This window comes from Lygodium microphyllum, chromosome 3, assembly GCF_053477565.2.
Source record: "Lygodium microphyllum isolate KBCC chromosome 3, Lygodium_microphyllum_v1.1.10, whole genome shotgun sequence".
In the NCBI taxonomy this organism is placed as follows: Eukaryota; Viridiplantae; Streptophyta; class Polypodiopsida; order Schizaeales; family Lygodiaceae; genus Lygodium; species Lygodium microphyllum.
In genome coordinates this window covers 174,654,302-174,681,562 of record NC_141137.1, presented here as the reverse complement: position 1 = coordinate 174,681,562, position 27,261 = coordinate 174,654,302, and the positions used below count along the sequence as shown (strand labels likewise).

General features: G+C 39.3%; 1 protein-coding gene across 1 annotated transcript; it reads right to left on the bottom strand.

Annotated features, from left to right (window-relative positions):
* Positions 1-14,064: 14,064 nt before the first annotated feature.
* On the bottom strand, positions 14,065-17,613 carry LOC148039230 (uncharacterized). The gene is made up of 3 exons (XM_087675111.1): positions 16,504-17,613; positions 15,043-15,208; positions 14,065-14,721 (listed from the first exon to the last, which is right to left on the bottom strand). The coding sequence occupies exons 1-3, from the start codon at positions 17,497-17,499 to the stop codon at positions 14,273-14,275; spliced, it is 1,611 nt and encodes a 536-aa protein (XP_087531237.1). The 5' UTR covers positions 17,500-17,613; the 3' UTR covers positions 14,065-14,272.
* Between the last annotated feature and the right edge of the window lie 9,648 nt (positions 17,614-27,261).

Sequence of the window (27,261 nt, the reverse complement as noted above, 5' to 3'; positions counted from 1 at the left end):
AGGGCTTACTTGTTGTCGAGGACCTCTGGCAGGGTGATCATATCTTCTAGGGTGAGGACAATTGTACATGCCATGTCCATTTTTGCCACAATTGTAACACAACATCTCCCTTGCTTGTCGCCGCATTTGTGGTCGATTCCCACCATTCCCCTCGATAGATCTTCTTGCACCTTGCACAAGATTCACTCTCAAACCCTCTAGTTGATTAGTAAGATTGTTTATTTGTTGGATCATGTCTTCTTGACCTCTAACAAGGCCTCGTGCATTAGATACATTTGGGGAAACTTGAGAGGCCTCCATAGTTGTGATGTTGTTTCCCAAACCTGCTTGGCTAGCTTGGGCTTGGTACAGAATCTTTCGATTCTTTTCCCTAGTGATTCTCAAAGCATCTTCAAAAGTGTTTGGAAATTTCACCTTTACCTTCTCCCTGAGCAAGGGATACAAACCTGAAATAAATCGATCCTTTTGAAGGCAGTTTGGAGCTCTCTCTCCAGGGTTCAGTGAGTCTGACCACTGCCCCCAAAGCTTCAAAAACCCTTCCTCATAAGTTGCATAACCATAAGGATCACTTTGATGGAGGGCTAAAAGCCGTTGCCATAACTCTTCAGCTGAGTTAGTTTGTTAAAATCTCTGCAAAAAAGCTGCCTTCAATCCTTCCCATTCAGCTCTTTGGGCCGGATTTAGATTTTGGAACCACATTCTAGCTTCTTCCTTGAGCACCAAAGGGAAAGACCTCAACTTTAATGCTTCATCATCCCTCCCAGAGACAAGGAAGGCCATCTCAAGGTTGTCCAAAAAATCCAATGCGTTTTCTCTATTGCGCCCAAAGAAGCTTGGAAATGCCATGTTGCCTTAGTAGAGTACAAAGATGAACACGTCTAGACTTAAGTTGTATTTTATGAGGGGAAGGATGAATGGGTTTACAGATGCATTGATTTCAACAAGACGTCTAGGCCCCAATATGCTTCTAATAATGCCTTGGAATCTAAGCTTTGTGCTAGCTACAATATGCACAGTTTGCATAGCAAGTGGACGGATATGTCCATACAACTCGTTGTGATTCATGAGAAACTATTATAATAGGATAAAGACATGTACATTGAAGGATGCATTGTAGTCTAGCATTGGGAAGATTATAGGTTCTGGTGATACAAGAATCTCCCTTAATCTTTCAGCCCCAAAGTACATGACAAGACGCTGCTGGAAGAAAATCTTCCTACTGATGCATACATTAACTTGGATGTTTTGTACAGAGTGGAAGGTGTAGATATTCGGGCCATTATTATTATTCATGAGTAGAAACTACTTAAGGGAGTAGAGGAAATGCACTTTCTTGAATGATGAAGGATTTTTCCCAGAATGTTTCTTTTGGGATCCCACCAACTTTGCTATATGGAGAATTTGCTCACCAATGATTGTTCTTGCCTTGGTGTGTCCATCCTCCGCGACATATATTTCATAAGGTGTAATGGCCACCTTTTCAACCACACCCAACCTTCAAGCTAACAACTATTGAAGGTAGTCTTCATACTTTGCACTTCTACAAAACTCCACACCGTTCATGCATAGTTGTCCTCCTTTGATGTGGATTAGGCCAGAGAGAGAGAGGGATTTGATGATTTGGAGACGAGGACCTCTCGGAAGGGTTTTCACTTTGTTTGCAAAACACTCACCGCAATTATGAGAACCTAGCAATTGATGGCAACATATTTTTTTTCCCTTGTGAGATAATGGAATTTCTAAAGTGAACACCTTTTACCCGCATGCGTGCCGTCATCCGATAGGCATACTTTCTTTCTTGGGCTTCCTTGGGAGACCATTGTGGGAGTCGTGGACTTCGATCAGCTTCAAAAAGAGTTGGAGAAGGCGTTGGAGAAGAGCCACTTGGAGTACTTGTTGTAGAGGATGCACCACCATGTGTTGTATCGTCCCGCATGGATGAGAATGTCCTCAGTGGGGGCACCAATTTATGACGAAGGAAATTCGGTATGGCAGCCTCTATACTATGCCAAACTCCCTACTGCCACAAAGTGAATGAGATAAGGGCACCACCTAGTCATGGAAGAGCGGACTAGGACACTATGCAAGAGGAAGAGGAGATTGTAAGGGAGAAGAGATGAAAACTAATAGAGGAAGAGAGAGAGAGTGAGTGAGAATGAGAGAACTACGAAAAAATAGATGAATCAATAAACTTAAGAGATGGAGAAACCTCAGGACATAACCAATATACACAATATGGACACCAATATCCTGGGCTTATTACATTGTAGAGCACACATAAGCTATAGTAAGAGAAGGAATTCCATGAGCTCATGAAGGTGAATGGGGAAGGCTCAATAGGGTTGAAGGAGGCCTCTTTGCTCTCTCTCTTCTTACAAATTACAAAGGAGAAGGCCTCTTTATATAGGCCTTGAGGGTGTTTAGGGAGGAGGTTAAGATGTAATAGGAATTAACACCACCAAAGCTGCATTAAGGCGGTTCCACCAATATGGAAGCTCCATCTAGATGTTTTGTTGACCAATTTGTACTTAATCAAGCTCCATCATAGGTGAGTTATCTCCATTCTCCCCCCCATAGCTTGAGTCCAAGAGCTCTCCTATAAAAAAATATAGAGAATCTTCATAAAATAAGATCATATCTAGCAATAGTAGAGAGAGAGTAATGAGAGTTCATACATTACTACTACAACTAAGGATGATTTGAGGGTGATTTAGGAGGGGAATTCTAATGGTTTATTAGCTTGAGAGAGAGGATAAGAGAGGAGAAAGGGTTGGGGTCTAATGAATGATGTTTTATGGAAGTGTTAAGCATGGGGAAGAAAATATGGATGTGTATTAAATTGGGAGGTGGTCTCCACTGCAGTTGGAAAAAGTTGGCACCCACCATTTTGGCCATATCTCCCGACTCGTAGCTCCAAAAAATTACAAAAAAATACCAGCCAAAACTTCAGCTCACGCGCTACAACTTTTATGTTGAAAAGTTTTTTTGGATCGGAGTGGAAGTATTTTTAAAAAATCTTACAAAATCATGTGCCTGATTTTTCTTCCACTAATGCTTTCAAGAAGGGTCCCATTTGGTTGAATTGTCATAAGGCTCCAAAGTCATGACATTATGAGCCTCACATGCCCTTTGGATGGCTCCAAATCCATTTTATATCTTTTCTTTTCACATTATACATTTTTTCTTCACCTTCCTCCATTGATCTTTACTCTTCACCCCCCCTTGGTAAACCGGTCCATGAAATATTTTCATCCAGTGATGTCTTGGATTTCCCAAGAGGTTGTTCCCACCCTCTTCTTTATTTCAAAGCTTCAAATGTACAAAAAATCAACAAAATGTTAGACAAATATTTTTTGTGATTTTCTCGAATCACTGGGATTGCTGAAGTCAAGGATTCTTTGAAGAAGATGTTTGAGATGAAGGATTTAGGTGAGCTAAGATACTTCCTTGGAATTGAGGTGATCAAATGTGATGATGGTATATGGCTGTCCCAAAGACAGTATGGCTTGGATATGTTGTCCAAGTATGGTATGACAGCATGCAAACCACTTTCAGTCCCATTGGAGCAGAATGTAAAGTTGAGTACTGATGTTGGGGATGAGATAGAAGACCCTACTATGTTCAGGAGGATAGTGGGGAGTTTGATCTACATGACCATTACAAGGCCAGACTTAAGCTACGTTGTTGGTCTTGTGAGTCAGTTTATGCAAGTACCTAGAAAGCCACATTTGTATGCAATCAGATGCATATTGAGATATGTGAAGTCCACATTGCATTATGGACTTTTCTATAAGGCAGGTACAGATATACAGGTGTTTGGATACACAGATACAGATTGGCCTGGTAGTATGTCTGATAGAAGATCTACTAGCGGATACATGTTCTCTCTTGGTAGTGCAGTAGTTGCTTGGAGCAGCAAAAAGCAATCTACAATTGCTTTGTCGAGTACAGAGGCTGAGTATAGAGGTGCTGCTATTGCAGCATGTGAGGTAGTATGGCTGCAAAAGTTATTGGCTGATTTGGATGTGCAGGTGGAAGGTCCAGTTGTCATTTATTGTGACAACATGAGTGGTATACAATTGGCTAGAAACCCAATGTTCCATGCTAGGACAAAACATATTGAGATACACTACCACTTTATGAGAGAGAAGGTACTAGCAGGTGAGATTGACTTGGTGTATGTCAGCACACAGGATCAGATAGCTGACATCTTCATGAAGGCATTGGGTACAGAGAAGCTTCAAAAGTTTTGAAGCTTACTTGGAGTTGCAGAGATGCAGTTGAGCTTGAGGGGGAGTGTTGAGATGACAAGCTCAACACATGCGGACATTGATGATGGACCGCCTAGTTAGATGGGTCCACACAACTACACTTAGCACGTCGGTGGTCATTATGACTCACACATGGCCACTGACTCATTACTTATTATATTCAGGTTGTTTCACCTATTTACAGCTGGCATAGTTATTGCGCCAGTCGACTAGTGTAGTAGGTTATGCATTGTTTGACTTAGTTGGCCACTTTCCTTTATGTTGCATCTTATCTATACTTTGTGTACATTGTAAAGAGTGTAAAAGAAGAAGAAGAAACCAGCAAGAAAACATTTTGGCCTTCATCTCTCTTCTTGTCTGTTGAGTGAGCTTCTCCTTGTGCATTTTGTGTGTGATCGGCGCAGCATCTTGAGCAAGTCCCCCCACCACGTGATTCTTGACATTTCTACGTACTATTTTCCTTTTCTTGGGATTCTATAACATGTATCCCATTTCACCCTCATCACTATATCCTAGGAAAATACATTTATAGGACTTTGGCTGAAGTTTGTTGCGTTCTTCCTTATGGACATGCACAAAGACCTTGCAGCCAAACACTCTCAAATGAGAATATGAAGGTGGCTTGCATGTTCACTCTTCCTGAGGGACTCTCCCCCCCAAAGACTTGTTCGGTGTGATCGATTAATCAAGTGAACGGTTGTCGTAGGAGCCTCTACCCAAAAATCATGGGGGGTAATGTAGCATGAGATATCATAGTACAGACCTTATCCTAAATGATCTGATTCATACGCTTTACAACTCCATTTTGGGGTGGATTATGAGGGGCAGTGAGCTCTCTGAAAGGCTTTGGACACATATTCCCCACCATTGTTAGAGCAAAGACACTTAAGTGTCTTACTAGTCACGTTCTCAACCAATGCCAAGAATTTCTTAAATTTGTTAAGAACCTCGGTCTTACTACCAATAGGGTACACCCAGAATTTCTATGTAGCATCATCGGCAAAGGTGACAAAGTATTTATTTTTCCCTAGAGATAACCCTGGCATCTGACATGCATCTGAATGTACTAACTCTAAATGCACAGATTTCATTGAAAGAGACTTTTTATTTGAAGTTTGTGCATGTTTACCATAAACACAATGATCATAATGCTCAAAATCAGCATATCAAGGATAAGGAAAATAACCCAAATGAGTAAGTACTTTCATTCCAGTCTTACACATGTTTGAACCGGCCATGCCACAAGGAGACACTTGGCTCTTCAATCATGGCAATAACATGGTCACACATACTAGATACATGTAGCGGATACAAAGTATCACTCTTTGAGCCTCTAGCAACAACCCTAGATCCCTTACAGATATTCAATTTTCCATCACCAAAGGTGGTATGAAAACCATCATCATCTAGCTACCCAATATTGATCAAGATCTTCTTGAGTTGGGCTACATGCCATACATTCTAAAGAGTAAAGACAGATTCATGTTGAAACTGCAGCTGCACACTACCAATGCCTATAATGTCACATGCATAGTTGTCCCCCAAGTGGACAACACCATGTCTACCCAAGTGTAGTCTGAGAACCACTCATGATGAGGAATGACATGAAATGAGGCAATCAAATCCAAGATCTAGGTATGCATGTCATCATCTGTATTTGCAACCAATGCATGTGCACTAAAGCAAGAAGAGACAAGGAGTACATCATGACCACTGTTGCTCTCATGGCTAACTATATTCACATATTTTATCTTGGCACTACTCTTCTTAGTTGGTTGGTTGTCCTTCTTCTTGTCCTTGCTATCATCAGTCTTCTTACTCTTTCCCTTCTCTTTCTTCAACTTAAAGCATTCCCAATTAAAGTGTCCTTTCTTGCCACAATGGTGGCACTCCGCATCTTTCACACGAGATTTTCTACATCCTTTGCTTTTCGATTTCCCCCTCTACTGCCTCTAGTATGCAAAGCACTGGATGACTTGTTAGATGCCTTTTTCTGCTGATTCATCTCTTCCATAAGCAAAAAACTCTCTACATTAGAGTACAACAACATAGCATTTGAGTTGCTCATGGCTATCCTGAAAGTATCCCAACTTTTAGGTAGAGTAAATAACATAAAAGTAGCCTTGAACTCATCATTGATATTGAACTTCAAGGAAACCACCTGGCAAAAAATGCAATTGAACTCACTAAGGTGTAGAGACATAGCTGTCACACGTAAATCCATCAATTTCTTTAGCTGATAGACTTTACTTGCAGCATTCTTCCAAGCATACAATTCCTCCAGTTGTTACCAAATGGCATGGGAAGAATTGAGCCCTTCTATGTTGAACAACAAAGAATCAGAAACTTAAATCTCAATGGTTGAATGAGCCAGCTCATTTAGGTCATCCCAATCCTCTTGCTCTATGTCCGTTGGTCGTGCTCCTTTCAGCTTAATAGGCTTCACATGTTTCTTTTGCATCAAGACATTGTAGCACTACTTTTGCCAAATTGCAAAGTTATGTGCCCCTTCAAGCTTCTTAATGTGCATAAGGTGACTACTATCCCTACTACCAAGCATGATTGCAGCTGAAATGACAAGAAGACAAGCCAAATCTGTCAAAAACAAGTGACCAAGAAGAGATGCAAACTAACTAGCAAAATCTACTATTCACTATAAACAACACCAAAATGCCTGCATACATTGATTTGTTTCAGCCTAAAAATGAGGCATAAAGCATGTGCACCCAATTTCCAAGCATGTGTCAACAATATCAATACCAAATCAGTACATAAGGACCTCAATGTGAACCATCCAATCATCCAAAATACCCTCTTGCTTATGGTTCTTGCAAACTGTAATTTTCTAGCCAAGACGAAATGTCCCAAGCTCAAAACCAAGCTCAAAGCATCCCCAAAATTATTCACAAGTATATGACATCCAAGATAAGCATCTTGACATTTTCTTTGAGTACCTGAGATAGTGCCTGCAACCAATAGGCATGTCATTCACTGACAAAATTGCATTTATCCCTTGTTATTACAACAATGAATTCACCATCAAAATGAGCAATGTTTATGCCAATGTCAACTCCAAATTAGTATCAAATGGTAGGAATAACATCCCATGACAAGTAGGCATCCATTTAGGCATGCATAAGCATCAAACAACAAATGCTATTCAATCATATGCATGAACTGTCAATGCTGCCATGTAAGTTCTTATGAACATTCCAAGAAACTAAGTAAAGCACACCCAATGCCAATGCCAAGATTAAATCAAATGCCAAGCTCAAGAGTGAGATCTCAAGTATCCAATGATGGTCATGGAGTTGCCAATGATGAAGGAGATGATCAAGCTAGTGGTTGATGTACCTGTAGCCAAGATCTTATACACTGTCCTCAAAAAACAACCTATGTGCTTTCAATTTTAGACATACTTGCACTCAAAATCATCTCACAAGCTATGAAGTCATAGAGTTCAAAGCGAGCTTTGTTTTCATAAAAAAAGTTTTTGAATTCAATTTTTCTAGCTCAAGTTATGAGCAAAATAGTGACCGGTGGTCAATCTATCTAGAACTGAGACAGACTCATGGCTACTAATGTGATGGCACTTGGCTGGTTGGGAGGGTTGGAAGGCTACAATGACTCAATGATAATGTGGGAGGGGTCCCAAATGACCCTCCCAAGCTCCCTCTTGAAGCTCAGAGGGAATGGTAATGCTATGCTTCACAAGAAGCAAATATACCATAGTGCATCTGAATGTCTCTATAGTCCCTCACATGAGTTAGCTATAAGCACAACATCATCTACATTAAACAATATTGGCACCAACATCCCAACTAAACTAGCTATAGCTCCTCCCTCTCTATTAGAATAATTTAATACCTCATCTATATAGAGCCCAAAAAAAGTGGGTGAGAGTGGGCATCTCTGATTAACTCTATTGATACTATTGAATAAATATGAGAAACCCCTTGGGGCATATACTCTACTTGTCAATGTCTCATATAGAGTAGATATACTCCCTTGTATCTAGTAGCTTCCTTATGAGTTTGGCACAAGGTATTGTATCAAATGCCTTATGCAAATGCAAAAATAGAAATAATATTTTTCTTACATTCTCAGCCTTCCTCAATAATGTGAAGATATGACTAAGTGTGGTGTATCCTTGTTTGAAACTAGACTAACTTGCTAATCTTACACCATGCATCTAAATCCGAGTCCTCATGGATTGCTCCAAAATGTGTGTGTGTGTGTGTGTGTGTGTGTGTGTGTGTGTGTGTGTGAGAGAGAGAGAGAGAGAGAGAGAGAGAGAGAGAGAGAGAGAGAGAGAGAGAGAGAGAGAGAGAGAGAGAGAGAGAGAGAGAAAGAGAGAAATGTTATATGTACAAGAAATCATACTACATTTATAAATGCGTACATGAGCTTCATCTTAGTGGAGGTAAAAGTTTGAGTGATCATGCAAATGGCACTCATATTTACTTTTGTCTTATTTTTTGTTTCATCTTATGGTCTCCATGTCCTTTTAAGCCAAATTATGTAACATGAAAGGATGATAGACAAAGATTATGTGTAGAAATATACTATACAGGATTAAGCTCCATCATAGTAGATAAGAATGTGACTGATCATGCAATTGTACTTAGATTTATTTTTCTCTCACTTTTTATTTCATCTTGTGGTCCCCATGTATCTTTAGGCTAAACTGTGTAACCCTTTCACTCAACCAATGTGGCACTGGTTGAAAATACAAATGTGAGATGGATAGCCTTGTCAAGGGTCATTGGATAATGCTCCACTTTGTTAAAAGAAAGATGCAATATTTTCATATTTTAAGATTTGTGCATAAGCTTTACAAAATGACCAAGCAAATTTTGTAACTTTTGAATGCTTTAAGATCTCTCTCTCTCTCACCTTTGAGGCAAAATCAATCTCTCTTGTATATTTATATGCTTGTGCCAAAGCTTTAGAGGTGATGGATTGCACCTAAGTATTTGAACCAAGATTCTATGATAAGATAATTGGTTATTGCTTGTTAACCTCTTTTCCATTCCAAAGCTAAGTCTTCTATGCATCTATGCCTTTAAGTGCTAGAGTCATTTGTTAGACCTTGGAATCAACTTTTCCTTGGGATCTTATCCATGTTACACAATATGTCACATGCATATTTTTCTCAACTTAGATTTTCCTTGCTTTTTGAGCATGGCATGGACCCAAGCTTGGGAGCTTAGAGAGAAAGAAAGAAAGAAAGAAAGTTAAATTAACGTCTTCTAAAGACCAAAACTGGCCTATGAGACAAACTGTGATACAACTAATGAGGTCCAGCTATCCAAAATAAAAGTGGTGAATGAAAAGCTAAAAACTCGAAACTGAAAATACAATGCTATGAGTGTGATAAGTGTTGTGTATGTGTATGTGCATATGTAGCTCTGGTACTCCAAATAATGTCTACAAAAGGGGAACAAATGTTGGCTGTGATAGGGGAACAACTGTCGGCCATGATAAAGTGGTACGATGTGTATATGTAATAGATGCAGGGAGATATACTATCCTGGGATGTAGTAGTAGTCATCGAAGTCGCTAATAGCAAGTGATCCCTCCAGGATGCAGGATGTGGTACATCGGCGGTGGAGAAAGAGCAAACTGGAGATCTGAGATCCAATGTGTCAAGTGTCGTCGGATCTCAGTATGCTATCGATGTAGATCAAGAATCCTCCGGATCTCCTGTCGGAGAGAGAGAGAGAGAGAGAGAGAGAGAGAGAGAGAGAGAGAGAGAGAGAGAGAGAGAGAGAGAGAGAGAGAGAGAGAGAGAGAGAGAGAGAGAGAGAGAGAGAGAGATCCTTATGTGCTAGTGTATAACATGATGGATACTATATCAATATCATATTTACAATCCATTTTTACCACTTTGAGTTTGCCTAAACGCACAAACTAGGAGTGTGAAAATCAAGTAGTCCTAGGCTTCATGATATATTGTAACACTTATTTTGCCTCCTTGGTTATTACACATTGCCCTTCTGTCATATGTGCTTTCAAGCTTGCAATTTCATTTGGCCTTTTTAAAACATATATATTGCTTCAAGATTTCCCTTCTTGGTGATTGAGAGCCATGGAACTACTTAGTGTATGTCTCATGTTTAGAGAAATAAAGACAAAAAGTTTTCTAAACATATTCATATACTAAGATACCTCAAACATGTATATAAATAATGCTATTCTATAAAAAATTTCATACGATCCAACTTTGAGGTATTTTTGGCCCAAAATGCAAACAAAAGGATTTGTTGTTTCCATTCCTCAAAAATAGATCTTAATAGAATTGGAAAATTTGATGAGATCAAGAAGGGGTGATATAGTTAAATGGTAAGACAAGGGACTGTAAATCCTTCATTCCCCAATTTGAGTCTGGATGTTGCCTAATCCAAGTTTTTCCCATTTTACTAGGATTGACTCTTATTGTCATCGATTCAGATACAAATTGAGATGCTCCATAGACTCATTATGGCCTCAAAGAATTCTTTGGCTCCCACCCACTCTCTTACTTTTTAGATCAAACCAATCCATTGGCAGAAATGTTTCATAAATGACGATTAAGTGCTCTAGGTCCTAAAATTTTGACACGATGAATGGCCTAAGATATTGATTTCAACCACTACGGATGCATTTGCCCTATAGAAACATCCAAAGATATGAATGCTGGACTTATCTCATCTTTGGCCATTTATGCAGAAGTCAGTGATTTGGGGTCCTAGCAAAGCCCTTCGCTCCAAATGTTTGAATCTAACGAGGAGGAACAAATAGTTAATTTATTGGCCAGTGAAGATGAAGCTATAAGCACTATTGCATATATCATGATTCTACATGAGTGTAATTTTAGGCTTTCTGAACTCTACTATGATTGTTTTGTCACCTCCATAAAATGCCCATGTTCTCTCTTTCATAGCCACCTTCATCTTGATGATTTCACTTGATTGTGCTTTGATTTATGCTAGTGTCACTTTATCCATTAATACACACTTTATATCCCTTGCAAATTTTGATTGCTTTGTGATTGAAAGTTATCTTTGATGTCTACCAACTCCAAAGCAACATGACTATTCTCTTTCTTGGCACACCATGGAATCACTCAATCAAACCCTTGCTTGCATTGTGGCATATAGCCTATGGACTCTAAGTAAAACTATCAAGCTCAAGGTTATGCTCATTAATGTGTACTCCATCGAATCGTAGTTAGGCTAGGTTCCATTATTAGGGTCCACTTAAAAGAATTTCTATTATAAAAGGGGTGTGTGTGTGTGTGTGCGTGCGTGCGTGCATGTGGGGGGGATACTGAAGAGAAAAAATTCAGCTTTGCATGCTTCCTTCTCAAGCTAGCATATATCTAAATGTGTATTCATACATATTCGTCTCTATTTATTACTACTCAACACCATTGAGAATTCAAACTAAGAGGTTGCAACTTCTACGCATTGTGATAGTATATTCCAACTACATTACAACCAAATTTTCATGTGAAATACAACAAGTGACACAATGATAACAACTGTATCATTGACTCCACCATTGAATTACCTTGGTTTGTAGCTCCTTATCTTGATTAGGAACAATATTGGGCAGCAACAAATCTATACATTAGTACCTCCCTCCAATGAGCTTTGCATGCAAAAATAGCCATATACATAACCTCGTGCCCTTAAGGATAAGGCCTTGATGACATGTTGATGATGAAAAGAGGGGAAAGGGGGGGGGAGGTGTATGTGTGTGTGAACCATGAAAATCCATATATTTTATTTAACTTAACTCAAAACTAAACTCTTTCTATGAACACTCTTGGGTTTCCACAACTCATGAATTGACACTCCATTAGTGCAAACTTATTTCTAATGAGACTCTTAAAAACTCCTTTAAGATCAAAGAGTCTTGATGCATTTTAGGACTTCAAGTGAGGGTTGAAAAAGAAATTAATATTTGCATTAGGATGCTTATGGTCGGTTGGAGGGGAAGATTTGTTCAAATGTTTTTAATTGGTTTTTGGTGAAGAATAGGATAAAAAGATGGTTGGCGTGTCTACATGCTCCACAATAGAATGGTTTGGTAGAAAGGAAGACTATCATTTTAATGGAAAGACATCACAAACACTCATATATGATGGGTGCAAGTTTAAAAAAGGATCCACATGTTGAGGCTATCATTGAGTTCCAAACAAGAGATATACCTCATTTACAAATTTTCTAATGTACATGCCATATGGGGGATTCCATAATAGGACTTGCATGGTTGTTATATATTTCCCTTCTTTTGATTTCCTTTCCTACATCTTGACTTTATCTTTTAATCTTCTCCTTAGATGTGGTGAATTCTATTGTCAGTTTCTCTCTAGCTCCACCCAACACAACTGGCAAGTGAGACTTTCAAAACTCTACTTAGAAGTTGCAAACATGGTAAGATAAGTATTTCTCCTATGAGCTTGGCTCTCAATTTGGTTTGGCTAGTAGAACTGAGATCTAACCCTCACCTCTAGATGCTACCCTTGCATTGTGGAGAGAGAGAGAGAGAGAGAGAGAGAGAGAGAGAGAGAGAGAGAGAGAGAGAGAGAGAGAGAGAGAGAGAGAGAGAGTGAGTGAGTGTGTGTGTGTGTGTGTGTGTGTGTGTGTGTGTGTGTGTGTGTGTGTGTGTGTGTGTGTGTGTGTGTGTGTGTGTGTGTGTGTGTGTGTGTGTGTGTGTGTGTGTGTGTGTGTGTGTGTGTGTGTGTGTGTGTGTGTGTGTGTGTGTGTGTGTGTGTGTGTGTGTGTGTGTGTGTGTGTGTGTGTGTGTGTGTGTGTGTGTGTGTGTGTGTGTGTGTGTGTGTGTGTGTGTGTGTGTGTGTGTGTGTGTGTGTGTGTGTGTGTGTGTGTGTGTGTGTGTGTGTGTGTGTGTGTGTGTGTGTGTGTGTGTGTGTGTGTGTGTGTGTGTGTGTGTGTGTGTGTGTGTGTGTGTGTGTGTGTGTGTGTGTGTGTGTGTGTGTGTGTGTGTGTGTGTGTGTGTGTGTGTGTGTGTGTGTGTGTGTGTGTGTGTGTGTGTGTGTGTGTGTGTGTGTGTGTGTGTGTGTGGATCATGAAGAGCACATACACACACTCCTACGAATGTGCACCATACACATACACACACATAAAGTATAGGTCAAGAGTAGCATAGTTGTATCATTAGTTAAGTAAGAAGATGGGTTTTCCAAATGTTTAAGAAGATTGTTGAATACACACAATGTAGCTATTTGATTAAAAGAGCATATGATGCTAGAATAATTTTCCATAAAGAACTTCTTAGGCAAGTATATGACCATTTGAAGATAAGATTTTTACATTTTAAGGCCACTCATAAATTTTCTTTAAGTTAAGAGCATTGACAAAAGGACTCAATGAAGTCTTTTGAGATTGTTAGTATAAGCATGATATTTGCATTCCATTTTCCCTAGAAATATTTGAAGGAAAATTTAATTGTGTTGTCTCACAGTTTTCAAGTTAAAAAGATGATCTTTATAATGGTGCTTTTGCCTCCTTTTTAAAAGTGTTTTCTTGGAAACATAGCATTTCTTTATTGTTTACTAAAAAAGAAAGCTTCATCTTAAAATCAATGCTTAATCACTCAAACTCCTTCTATGGAATGTGACACATACTAAACTGGATTGATTGACTAGTAGGTTATGCCAACTAACATGTGTAGAAAACTTATATAACTTTTGCAGATAAGTTTTAGGAGACCCTTAATAAGATCAATCTTGACTCTGAAATTATGTGTCACTAATTGCATAATGTTAAGCACTTGTTTTCTTGTTGTCTAGTTTGAAGAAACTTGTTTTCTTTGATGAACTTAATCTAAATGTGCCCCTAATTGCATAGTGCTAAACACTTGTTTCTTCTCTTGTCCAAAGAAACTTGTTTTCTTTGATGAACTTAATCTACACATGTATGTCATGAAATGTTGGCTAAGAACTGCATTTCATTTCTTACTCTTCATAATGTATGAGGGATAATCGATTGCAATTACAAAGCTGCAATAATATTGCCCATCATAACCTCTAGAAATTCACTCATTTGAACTCGAGAGTGGATAGGTGCAGGATAGACACATGTGCTCTTGAGTGAACCTTGTTGGATGCTATCACACACAGCAATGCTTGGACCCACCCCATGGATGGATGCACAACCCACGTAGTCCAATAGGCCCACTTGTCTTACATCATCTTCCGCATTGTCATCAAACAAGGCCTCTTGGAATAAGATCATAAGCGATGTCCTCAAGGATGACCATGGGGTTAGTTGAGGAAATTGCATGGCTTGACACATGAGTAGATTCACATCCCCCATGTCTGTCCAATGTTTTCTATTCGCTAAGGCCTTGTCCAAAGAATTAGAGCACCTTCTTGCCAACTCCCAAAAATCAACATCCTCGTTCACACAATGTGTGTTTAGAATGGCAGAGTGGTAAAAGCCTACATGGAAATAACAAAACCCTTATTTCTTATGGTGTGAGGTTATATGAGAAAACCAAAGCAAAAGCTACATCAAGACACTCCTTTAAGAGTTCATAATGCCCTTGAAAAGCCAAGGTTTTATACCGTACAATGAATTTTGGAAGAAAGTCTACAAGTTTGAGATACACAATTTTAGAGCCTACAAACCTTTTTTTAAAGGACCAACAAGAAATAGCAATAACTCGCAAATTCATTAGCAACATAGGAAACTTTTAAATTGGAAGGCTTTTCAACATGTTTTTTTTTAGAATTAGTAAGAATAGCAAAAAATTCACATACCTATGATGGAGCCCTCAAACACTCGAGCTAGAAAAGGCCGACAATCAATGAGTGTGATGATAGCAAAATTTTCATTTCGAGATCCCGAATGCTTCAACATTGTAGTGGCTTTGAGCCCTGCTGCACTCAAAGCTCCAAAGCGATTGGTTTTATGGTTTTGGCATGCCTAAACAATCATACGTAATTATATAATGACATTTGGGATGTTTATAAGTTACCATGAGAGACTTTGCAAATCCAAAAGTAATATCAAGGAAAGGCACATTACACACACAAATTTCAGTGTGTGGGTAACATCATGACACCCCTATTAAAGAAAGCTGTTATTCTTGAAGAATGGCAATTTTTCTTGAAAAGAACGATGCAAAATGAAATAACTCATCACTAAAGGCAGATAATGCAAATGCAAAATGCTAAATGTGTAAAGCTTTAACTCCCATATGAAAACAAAAGGTCTTTTGTCAAAGATTTACAAAAGTGATTATTCAAGTGCAATTATTACATACAAGAAAAGACCAACATTAAGACACTAGGGTTTAACTAACATGCCGTGTTATTCTCTCTAGGATGTGCTTTTTGTCCTTTCAATGTGACACTTAAAGAGTAGAAGGGAGAAAATTGGGCCATGTGGTCATTATTGTTGTTTTGTTTCCTCCTATAATTTGAAGGTAAGTAATATTGTTTTCATTTATTGATTCTTTGTTTGATAGTTAAAAGGAGCATAAATGTCCCTATTTCTATCTTAACATGTGGGATAATCACACATTGATTGAGTAGGTATGCATGACATAGAAGGCTATTTGACCCTAATGTACACACTTTACTAGGAGCTTGGTTCTCTCTCTCTCTCTCTCTCTCTCTCTCTCTCTCTCTCTCTCTCTCTCTCTCTCTCTCTCTCTCTCTCTCTCTCTCTCTCTCTCTCTCTCTCTCTCTCTCTCTCTCTCTCTCTCATATGTTATATAAGTTGCAAGACCAATCAAAATAGTTGGGCTAACTAAATGGAAAGACCATTTTGGGACAGAAAATGTGAAATGCTTGGAATAGCTAATTGTAGTGGTTCCATGGATCGTGTTTCGACCCCTTAAAAGGCATTTAATCATAGCCTACTAGGTTGTTTGTGCTAGTCTTTGACGTTGAGTTGCAAGCCAGGAATTAGAGGAGTTTTGTATTGTGTTGCTTGTCTTGTTTTTTTTTTTTTTTCACCCTTTGTGCTAGAGAGTGAGGCAAGCCAATCATTTGGCTGCGTGGGAACAATAAAGGCAAACAAGGTTCAAGAAGCTAGCCATGGGGGCAAATCCAAAATAAAGAGACCCCATCAATTTGTAATCAAGCTACTCTAAAATGAAGTCTGCCTTAGATTGTGTGATTTAGAGGACGTTACTCCACAAAACTTGTCTCCTCCTTAGGTGAGTCATTGAGAAAATTAAGCTTAATCATTGAGAGAGCTTACAAGTAGTCTACCTGCATGAGCGATTGGGTGTGCTCGACGCTGAGAGTGTGGCGGACAATCTCGGAGCGGCGCGTAGGGGGTGGGGACTTATGATGATGATGGTCTGTGTACTGGGGCTGGAAGGGAAGGAGGGCATGGCGGCGAGAGCCGAGGGAGTAGCCCAGGAGGTCGACGCCATGGGCCCAGAAGGGCTTGTTGGCCTGGCCGGGGGGGATGGCATCCTCGATGGCCACAAGCTGATGCAGGGGATGCTGCGCCTTCTTCTCCTGGTCGTCTTCTTCTGAGCTTGTGAATTCGGCGGTCCGATGATTTGAATCAGCCGGTAGAAGAGAATGCACTGATTCGACTTCCCTGGAAGGAGATACGGGTATCGTTGTACTGGTTCGACGGAGTCGGGCGAGGCCCTGCACGAGCTGCGTGAGGATGGTGGCCGCGGAGGCGCGGTCGCAGATGGCTGTGTGCAGGCGCAGGACCAAGACAGTAAGGCAGGCTCGGCCACCACCACCATCATCATTATTATGATCATTTGCCCTCTTATACAGCCGCACGGCCATCATCGGCTCCGGATCGAGGCCCTCCTTTCTCTCGCCCCACCCCTCATTCTCCTGCAGCTCCGCCTCCACCACCTCTCGCAGCCACTCTCCTCCCTCGCTCTCCTCATTTCTATCGCAAACCACGACCTCTACCTTCGCGGTTGGCTTACGCGACTCGTCATCGCGCACCACTAGCACAGGCCGCCCCTCCACCCATGCCAGCCCCGAGCGCAAGCGCGGGTGCCTCGCCTGCAGCTCTGCTACCACCAACTGCACATCCGAGGCGCACAGCCGCGACGACTCGAACAGCAGGCCCAGGACTGTGATGCCCGTCCCCCCGCTCACGGCTTTGCACCAGCTCCACTCTGTGCCGCCTGCCATTCTGCTGTAGGGCGAGCTGCCCAGAAGCGTCCTCACGATTCCCTGCCTCTCCTCCTCCTCCTCCTGGTGTTGGTTATCCATCGCCTCCTCCATTCTCGCTTCCACGCCCTGCTAGGAGTATATTCTGTCGGTCATAGATCCATTGTCTCTGGATACATGAGGATGGCGATAAGAGAGCGGGCTTATCCTTTTCTCCTGCCTCCTGAGACCTTCCCGGCCTGCCCAGACTCCTCCTTAGACACGTACGTCAACCCGTCAACTCAGATAGCTATTTTCGCATTTTTTTCAAGAGCCCTGAGCTGTGACCTTTGCGGTAATCCTGAAACGAGCAGAATAAGGGAGTTGATAGTTTCACGGCTGTACCCAAGGATGAACACAAGATTCCCACCGAACCTCCGGATCGGAGTAGCGATCACGCCAGAACTTATGAGCCTCGGTAGCCAGGTTCATACTGCTTTTATCCTATATATATTGGTTCATGACATCATAAATATCGTTGGCTATAGCTTTTACGGTTTTTCCATATGTCAAAGGCATAAACACACGTTTTATTAATTCTCTGGCAGAGTAAGCTTCCAACTTGGGTGAAAGGTGATTACCATCTCTCAAGTGCTTGAGATAAGCTTCTTTTAATATCGTATATTGATCATTACGCTTGTTGCTCATAATCAAATTAGTGTCTGATGCTATTGAGATATCCTGTAGCAAGTATGCCATAATCTGATAAGCTGAAGAGATAGCATCCATAAAAACTGGTTCAGACTCAAAACATCCACCTTTCAACGCAAAGCCTTACGCATAAATTGAAATGGTTCCTTGGTTTTCTTCATTGAGTCTATTATTTACTCATCTATATCCTCACTCGCTTCTGAATACCATTTATCGAACCATTTGATCGATACCTCTTCGTTATTAAAAGATGAGTCATATCGTTTTGATGTTGCTACTTTTATAGTAGCTTGAATTTCACTTAATGATAACTTCTTATAGTTATACCTCTTTTTAAAGATTAATAGACTTCTATAAAGATTGCACTCATGCAAGTTGAATATTCCAATACGATATACCCTACCTCTAAAATCTTGAAATGTTGGAAAGTACACGTCGTGCTGTAAGCCTCAGCCCCATAGCTATAACGGTTTCCTCATTACGCGCCCTTTGTGACTCAACCATAAATTCATGCAGTATTGTCTTATAATTAAAGTTAGTTGGGATACTGAACGATGAATTCATCTACTCGGACACAAATTCATCAGGATTTATATCTATATAATCAACATTTGATAGCAATCTAGCATTAATTAGTTTCTTCTTATGCTTTTTCAGGAAATCCAAGACACTTAAATCAATCCTAAACCCTACCGACTGAAGATGTGAAATAACGGCAAGTAATCTAGTTCTGATCGGACTGTCATTCGGAGCTTAAACAGTTCTGGGTTCTTACTGCTCAACAAATGATAACAATAATACACATCGATGGAATGAGTCGAATATCCTCCGCTTAACGTTGTAACCAATGTCTTACCTTTTTTATTCTCTATTTTTGTTTATATATGCCATGGTACAGGTGGAACAATCATTGGTAAATTCAACTTCACTGGTATCAAATTAAGGTCGTATATGCACTTCACATATAATGTTTTTTTTTTAAAGGTCTTACTAGAACCTGCTTTTTGTTGCAAGGGGTTTTCAGCTATTTCTAACAATTCCCTATCAATTAGATAGTTTAGGATACATCCACCTAACTTTTTGCATTTCTCATATATGTTGATACTACTATCACACCAATTATCATTGTCATCAATAAGATCTTCCTCATGTAAACTGTATATCTCTATTTTCATAACAACTCTTTCTTTTAACACTATACTTCTTAATTTATCTATAATTGTAGTCGTTTTCATTATAGGATTTTTATTAGCTATATCATTGAATATTAGGCATGATGCGTATATTACTAATATTTCTACTATGTAAGCATCTAATGTATTCAAGATATCTACAATATAATCATCCTTAATCTTTTCTATCAAATAATTTCTCATATTAAATGTCCTATTTTGACTTCCTTTTTCACATATTAGTTTATCAAAAAAATTTCACAAGGTTTTATAGATTGATTTTTCATAAAAAAAGAAGAGTTGATTTTTCAATCTTTAGTTGTAATTCTCTGAAAAAATTGTCCTTACAACTTGAAGTCATTTTATTTTTGTCAAGTTTTGTTTTTTCTTCCTTAAGAAGATTACATATTTCCTGTACATATTGGTACCTTTTCGTAGGTTTCAAGTTCTTATGTTTCATCTTACTAATAATTGCTTTGGCCATATCATCATTTATTGAGGTATTTTTACTAGGTTCTAATAATATATCTTCATATTCAATATTAGATTCCACTGTTGAACCCGAAAAAATCGTTTTGAAATAAAAATGTTTTCTTTTCAAAGGGAAAAGGAATTGAAACCGATGTGTTGTGACTTTAAGATCTTCAATCTTTGTTTGCCGTTCATTCCGGCCTCCTTTATCTTTATTCACTTTATGGTTATCATGTAGGGCATGTTTACCAAATAACATAATCTGAATCAAAAGAGATTCAAACACTTGATAGCATGGTTCAAATGAATGAGGATAAAAATGTGTCCTTTAGCAAGCCTCACATTGCTGCTAGGTGATCTAAGCAAATCGCCCATCTTGCCTTAACATACTAGGCTAGACAATCTAGCAAGGTGATGAACCAAGGCAAAGCAATTCCGTCAAGAGGTGTGCCAGCTTATATCATTTTAATAGTAAATAGCAAGAATGGCATCATTTTAGCTAGGTCATCAAAACCAATGATTTAACCATCAAATAAAATCTATCACAAATCCAGTTAAGGTGCCATCCAATCTCGCTGAAAAAAGATTATTCCAATAGCTCCGGTGATTTACTTAGTATGCACGAAATCCAGCCATAGCACGTAAAATTATTATTTAAGTTTGAGTCTTGCATCCGGAGAAAATGGAGTAGAACCCTTTTCGCCTCAATCTTTTTGAATAAAACTATTAGATGGCTAACATCCTATTTATCATACTATTCATTGTACTGTCTTAATCTTTATTCCATAAATCGTGATATCTAGTTTAAAGTTTAAACCAATTCTCATACCTTCTAAATTGTGGAATCCTAAACTCATTCTTTTCTTGTTGAAGAAACACTGTCCTCGATGCTAAAAGGGCTCGCGAACACTAAAGCGTTGATTACTTGAATAGCTTTCTGTACTCTCCGAGGACACGCTTGTTTCGATCTAAGAAAATAAGCTCGTGAACTTGATCTTGTTTCGTCGCCGAAATCGGATTTCATTCGTTAGATGACCAAAAAAAAGAAAGGTCTAGCCCAAATATATCGTAAAGCTTTAGGTCATGCCTCCTGTATAGCATCGCCATGTGCTTGGTTTAGGGTTTGCCCCATTTTTTCTTTTACATGTCATTTTATCTCCCGAGATTAGTCTTCTTAGGATGGAACACCGGCCTCCATTAATAGCCGGCGGAATATCCTCAAACATAAGTAGATATTTATCTTGTATTGCCCTCATCTGGAATCGATGGTTGAGCCAAAGCAAATCCAGAGCAAAACATGTCTCCCCAAGGATGTGCTCTAGCAGCCGCATTAAGGTGAATTTGTTGGTTGATGTGGGCCCCTATATATACAAACTAAAATCAAATCAGAGTTTAAATTAAGGGACCATGTCCTATTCGATGTGTTTCCAGATAAACGTGGATATGTTTTCTACTTGCTATGCGCACATCATAGTCAGGCCCAAGTGCCACTTCTTCAAACCTCCTTTCGTTTATAAAGAGCAGATTATCAAGAAGTGGCTAAAGCCCCTTGAAATGGAATAGATTTTTAAGTATGTCATATTTTCCTAGAAGTGTTTATAATGCACGGCATCCTTAGCTCAATCAAGGCTCAATCAGATAGAGCAACAACCTTCTAAGTTGAAGGCTCGTTGAAGGTCACAGGTTCAAATCCGGTAGGATGCAGAAAGTCATTAGATCATATACCATAGGAAATGCTTTGTTTTTGTTTAGGGCTAGCAAGTGAAAACTATTTTCAACTGAACCAATTTCATGCTTCAGTCACTTTTCGCTTAATATATAAGGTTACATGCCTTCCCTTCACTTCTGAAACAGCCATGAGTACAAAGTACCAATGCTCATATTTTCAGGAAACGAAAAAAGACCTTGTCTTCTGGATCTGGTCAAATATTTGACATTTTCATGATTCTCTTTCTTTTAGGTGTTCAAGAAATTCTACCAAATAAAAGAAATATCATTCTCATGCCGACGTTTATTGGGTCAATGCCATTGACTATCAATTTGAACTTTCTAGTATTTTGTGTTTATTTGGATGATATGATGGGTCAATCACTCACTTTACTAATGTTAACGATGGCAGTTGCAAAATCTGTGTGCTGGCCATTCTAGTGGTAACTTTTCAAATTCGTGGAACCATTGCCATGGAATTTTCCAATCACATAAAGGGTCAAATGCCATTCAAATCGTTGCACTTTTCCTTTCCCTCTTCCCTTCAGTCGAGTGTCAAATAGTTAGAAAGTTGGCCTGCTATGTCACATGTGTAAACTTTTGTTCTTTCTTTAATACATGTTCATATATTAAGATGTATGCGCTGAAGCTAATACTCTGAACCACGAGGCTAGGCCCTACATGCCACTTGACCCGTATGTATTTGGAAAATGTTGTGCACATTTTGGCTTCTCTCTCTCTCTCTCTCTCTCTCTCTCTCTCTCTCTCTCTCTCTCTCTCTCTCTCTCTCTCTCTCTCTCTCTCTCTCTCCCTCCCTCCCTCCCTCCCTCCCTCCCTCCCTCCCTCCCTCCCTCCCTCTCTCTCTCTCTCTCTCTCTCTCTCTCACCCTATCCCATACGCTGTGGACTATCATTTTGGATAGGATTAGCTATTGGTAGTAGTTTGGGCTATGGGGAGGCAAAGCTATCTCTCCTCCACTCACATGTCATGCCATATATAGCATCGGAGGGGTGGTCATTTGGCACATCGATTAAGAGAAAGAGGATGTACTATCCATCCAAGCATGATACGCCTACATTGTTACTTTGAGGAAATGCATGATCTTGGCACTACGAGTGGGAGGAAGTGAGGGGGAGCTGTTCTCACACCTAGACAAGTTCGAGTGCTTCAAGGTGATAGATGGATGGAGAGCATCCTACTGCCATAAGGGGCAATTGCTTCTGAGATTGTCCTGCTCAACAAGGTGCCCGTCGAGTAGAAGGTATATTGCCCTACTTATAAATTCTGCTTGAGAGGTTTTGGACTTCTTTTCTTTTTCCCCGTATCATATCTCTAATCTCCTATACCACCATTGTAATAATTGCCTCATAGAATTGGAATCATTGATGCCACCTCCATGATCAGTTGCCTTTTCAAAAGCACAGCGACCTTGCCAATGAGATCGCTCCATGCCTTGAGTTGACCATACTGCCAAACTTCCTTGATCTGCAAAGTATGGACCATGTGCTTCAATTATATGCTGCACAAGAAGAGAGATTAGAAACACAACTAATTCGAAATGATGATTTTTTTTGTAATGGTGACAATACTGACCATGTAGTGTGTTATATTGTTTGTAGTCCATGCCTCCAGCATGGACTTATGAAATTTAGCAATTGTCTCTTTAAATGTATTCGCATCACCATCCCTAAATCTCAACTTTTGTAAGAAAGCTGCTAATCTATGTAGGTGTATCCACACTTCTGCCTTTGCAATCCTCGTTCATCCCCCATTGCTCCAATCTGGAATAGCAAGGTGCAACTTTTTCCATGCTTCATACTTCTCTGGTTGTTTTATAAGTATATTACCTTCCTCATCTCGAGGTGGAGATATAAACTTCCTAGCCTTGGGTCCACCAAAGCATGGTCTACATGGGATATTTCTACTCTTTCCTAAATTTATCTTGTCCTTTTTTATTTCTACTTGGCCCCTGTGCAATCCAACTTCAGAGAGGACTCGTTCTGCCTTCTTGCATGTAGCATCAGCTTCTAACATAGGCTCCATCTTGTATGCAAAGCATATATATTCATATACTAGTCTCAATTATTCTAACCAAACAATGCAATGTGCAAAAGTGAACCCTTGTTAGTGGTATTTTCAAAATAGGGTGCCATTTTGGATCCACTAGAGCTAGCATTCCATTTCTCATGACTTTTTGATCACATGTTGGAGCACCTTGTTGTCCTACCTTGGCAAGCCATTCTTTATTTCCATCTTTCCCTTTCTTCCTAGTTTACATATAGTATATGCACAGAAATTTTGCATTCGTTGCATTTGATAAACCAAACATACACTTCAATGTTTTTAAATCACCTGCAAGATGCCATTCAACTTAATAGTCCCCAAACCCCTCGATATGTAAATTTACTCCAATATTTTGCTGTTGAATAACACTGGGTATATTAGTGAGGTTTACAAAAACTTTAAGTACTTCATGGCCCTCCTTTGGTACTTCAAATGCTGCAAGCTACCATATTTCATTCTCTTACTATACACTGAAGTATAAAAGATGGTTTCATCAATGTTGGGATCCAATGCTCGATTCATAAGTATTATACTCACATATTTGAGTTGTTGCCCCTTAATAATCTCACTCTCATCAAGTTTGAGGACAAACTTAATCTTGCCTCCCCTCTACATTCTTCCATAGATATATTATAGAACTTCACCATAGCAATCTAAACCCTACATATATCCAATACAAAGTTTTTGGATGCATTTAATACAAATGCAACTTCTTTGGAACCATACTTCAATATGTGTGTATTTTCCAGATGCGTTGGCTCACCAATTAGTTCTAAAACTTTCTCATTTAGTTATTTTCGATTCTTCTTCATGTGAAATGATTTTGGCAAAGGCATTACTCGCTTAGTTTTGAAGACTTGCTTAAATCTTGTATCCAATTGTTGATAGAGCATACTATATGAATCAGAACTCATTCCCACCTTGCACATAATCCCTGAGCATCTGTAGCAGTAAACAAGTTACTCACATGCCTAATATGTTCACTTACAACACCATCTACAATATCCCTGAATTTACGATTTTCCAATGCATTTTTTACCATATCCTTGCTTAGGACTTTGGCAATAGTATCATTCTCTACATGAGGGAACTTATTTCTCATTGTAGCAGATTGAGCATATATCCGTCTATGATATTGTCCACTTCCTTTGGTTAATTGGTGAATTGGTTTAACTAATCAGATGCACCGATGTGCTTCTTTCATTTTTAAAGTGAGCCCAATCTCCAAAGTTTTTGTGAGCTTCCTCTTTATGTTTCGATTCTTCTTCTCCAAGTCCATAACTTTAGACTGTAACTCCATATTTTGCACATGTGTAGCCTGCATAGCATCTTCAATGATAGACATTGCTTGTTGGAGGCTTTGGTTCTCCCTATCCTTCTCAGCTAATAATCTATCCTTATCCATCAAAGGCTGCATATTCCCTTGTAATCTTGTCTGCATATTTTTTAAGGCTTGATGGACGCTTGCTAATCCTTGTGTAACAAGTTTGCATGCGTATCCATACAATCCTTCATTCCCTTCACAAACGAACTTTACAAATGTTGTATGCCCTTCAAATTGTGGCGGCCTTTGAGTGACTGGATCGGATGGATAAATGCACCCATCAACCCAAAGATCCACATTTTTTTTCCCTACATTTCTTTCTTGTTGCATCATGTATCTTATTGCGTCATCCCATTCTACAGTTCTTTTGAACATTGGTGCATATTCATCCTCCAATTGAAAGTGAATATCTCTCTTTCTCTTGGTATGTCCTGCACCTGCATCATGTAAAGATAAATATATACCACTTTTGATATTACACAATTACACCCCTTTGATTAATAGTAAGCTAAGGAGTCGATGCCAATTTTCTAATCAATAGCAAGAACGTCTAAATATCTGGGAGCTGCAGGTCAGCATCAATCCAGCAACATGCAGCTAATTCTGGATTGGCTCAAATCGCACAATTACACCCCTTCGATACATCGTATCTGTATTCTTTTTTACCCAGTTGGATCTTGTCTCTTTCTCTTGATACCCTAATCAACCCATAATTCGCATGTAATCTTAGCTTTTAATCTACCTCTAATCAGCATCCAATCTTATCTTCTGTTCTATCCAAAATATTCTCTCTCTCTCTCTCTCTCTCTCTCTCTCTCTCTCTCTCTCTCTCTCTCTCTCTCTAGAAGATTTGATCAATGATATTTAAACACATTTATATAGAATCTTGGCTAGTGGAGAACAATAATATCATCTTATCTTCCACCCTAATTTATTGTATGTCACTCTATCACTTGTTTTCTTAGCTCATCTCACACAGTCCTCTCTCTCTCCCTCTCTCTCTCTCTCTCTCTCTCTCTCTCTCTCTCTCTCATCTTCTACCCTAATTTATTGTATGTCACTCTATCACTTGTTTTCTTAGTTCATCTCACACAGTCCTCTCTCTCTCTCTCTCTCTCTCTCTCTCTCTCTCTCTCTCTCTCTCTCTCTCTCTCTCTCTCTCTCTCTCTCTCTCTCTCTCATCTTCTACCCTAATTTATTGTATGTCACTCTATCACTTGTTTTCTTAGTTCATCTCACACAGTCCTCTCTCTTCCCCCTCCCTTCTTTCTCTCTCTCTCTCTCTCTCTCTCTCTCTCTCTCTCTAGAAGATTTGATCAATGATATTTAAACACATTTATATAGAATCTTGGCTAGTGGAGAACAATAATATCATCTTATCTTCTACCCTAATTTATTGTATGTCACTCTATCACTTGTTTTCTTAGTTCATCTCACACAGTCTCTCTCTTCCTCTCCTCTCTCTCTCTCTCTCTCTCTCTCTCTCTCTCATCTTCTACCCTAATTTATTGTATGTCACTCTATCACTTGTTTTCTTAGTTCATCTCACACAGTCTCTCTCTCTCTCTCTCTCTCTCTCTCTCTCTCTCTCTCTCTCTCTCTCTCTCTCTCTCTCTCTCTCTCTCTCTCTCTCTCTCTCTCTCTCTCTCTCTCTCATCTTCTACCCTAATTTATTGTATGCCACTCTATCACTTGTTTTCTTAGTTCATCTCACACAGTCCTCTCTCTTCCCCCTCCCTTCTCTCTCTCTCTCTCTCTCTCTCTCTCTCTCTCTCTCTCTCTCTCTCTCTCTCTCTCTCTCTCTCTCTCTCTCTCTCTCTCTCTCTCTCTCTCTCTCTCTCTCTCTTTGAATTGACACTTAAGGATTAAACAACAACTATGAATAATAATAACATCACATATATTTAAAAAAATAAAGATGCCTTCATTATCACTTGATTGCTTGTAGTATAGAGTGTTGAAGAGGAAGATATCTTATAGCACAGTACTGAAGAGGGAGATTGCTTGTAGCAGGGTAGAGTGTTGTAGATAGAGATTATCCGATTTCAGAAAATGCTGTCAAAACCACTCCTGAGATTGCTTGTAACAGGGTGTAGAGAGTGATGTAGATAGAACTAAGTATTGCTTCAGAAGAATTCGTATGCAAGAAATGATATTCTGGAGGGAAGAAGAAGAGTGCACAAAATTTCAGACAAAACTATAGCTTTGAGAGGGAATGAAGAAATGCCCAGAAATAGGCATATACTTGTCCAAAAATAATAAAATTTACAAGGAAACTCTCGAGTCAAAAAGGTGTCTCTGCGTAAAAAATAATCTTAAAATATGATGGATAAGTCATTTTATATTGTTTTCTAACTTCCTCCCTTTTAAGAAGCAAGAATCAGAATGATTCTAATATATTTTCATGTTGAAAAGTCATGAGGACATTAAAGAGTTGTATATTAATAA

What these genes read in the sequence shown, in the direction of transcription:
- LOC148039230 (XM_087675111.1), bottom strand. Translation starts at nt 17,499, where the DNA reads ATGGAGGAGGCGATGGATAACCAACACCAGGAGGAGGAGGAGGAGAGG. An exon ending in ACACCCAATCGCTCATGCAG is followed by an intron (nt 15,209 to 16,503) that starts GTAGACTACTTG and finishes ATGATTGTTTAG; the next exon opens with GCATGCCAAAACCATAAAAC. An exon ending in GTTTGAGGGCTCCATCATAG is followed by an intron (nt 14,722 to 15,042) that starts GTATGTGAATTT and finishes ATTTCCATGTAG; the next exon opens with GCTTTTACCACTCTGCCATT.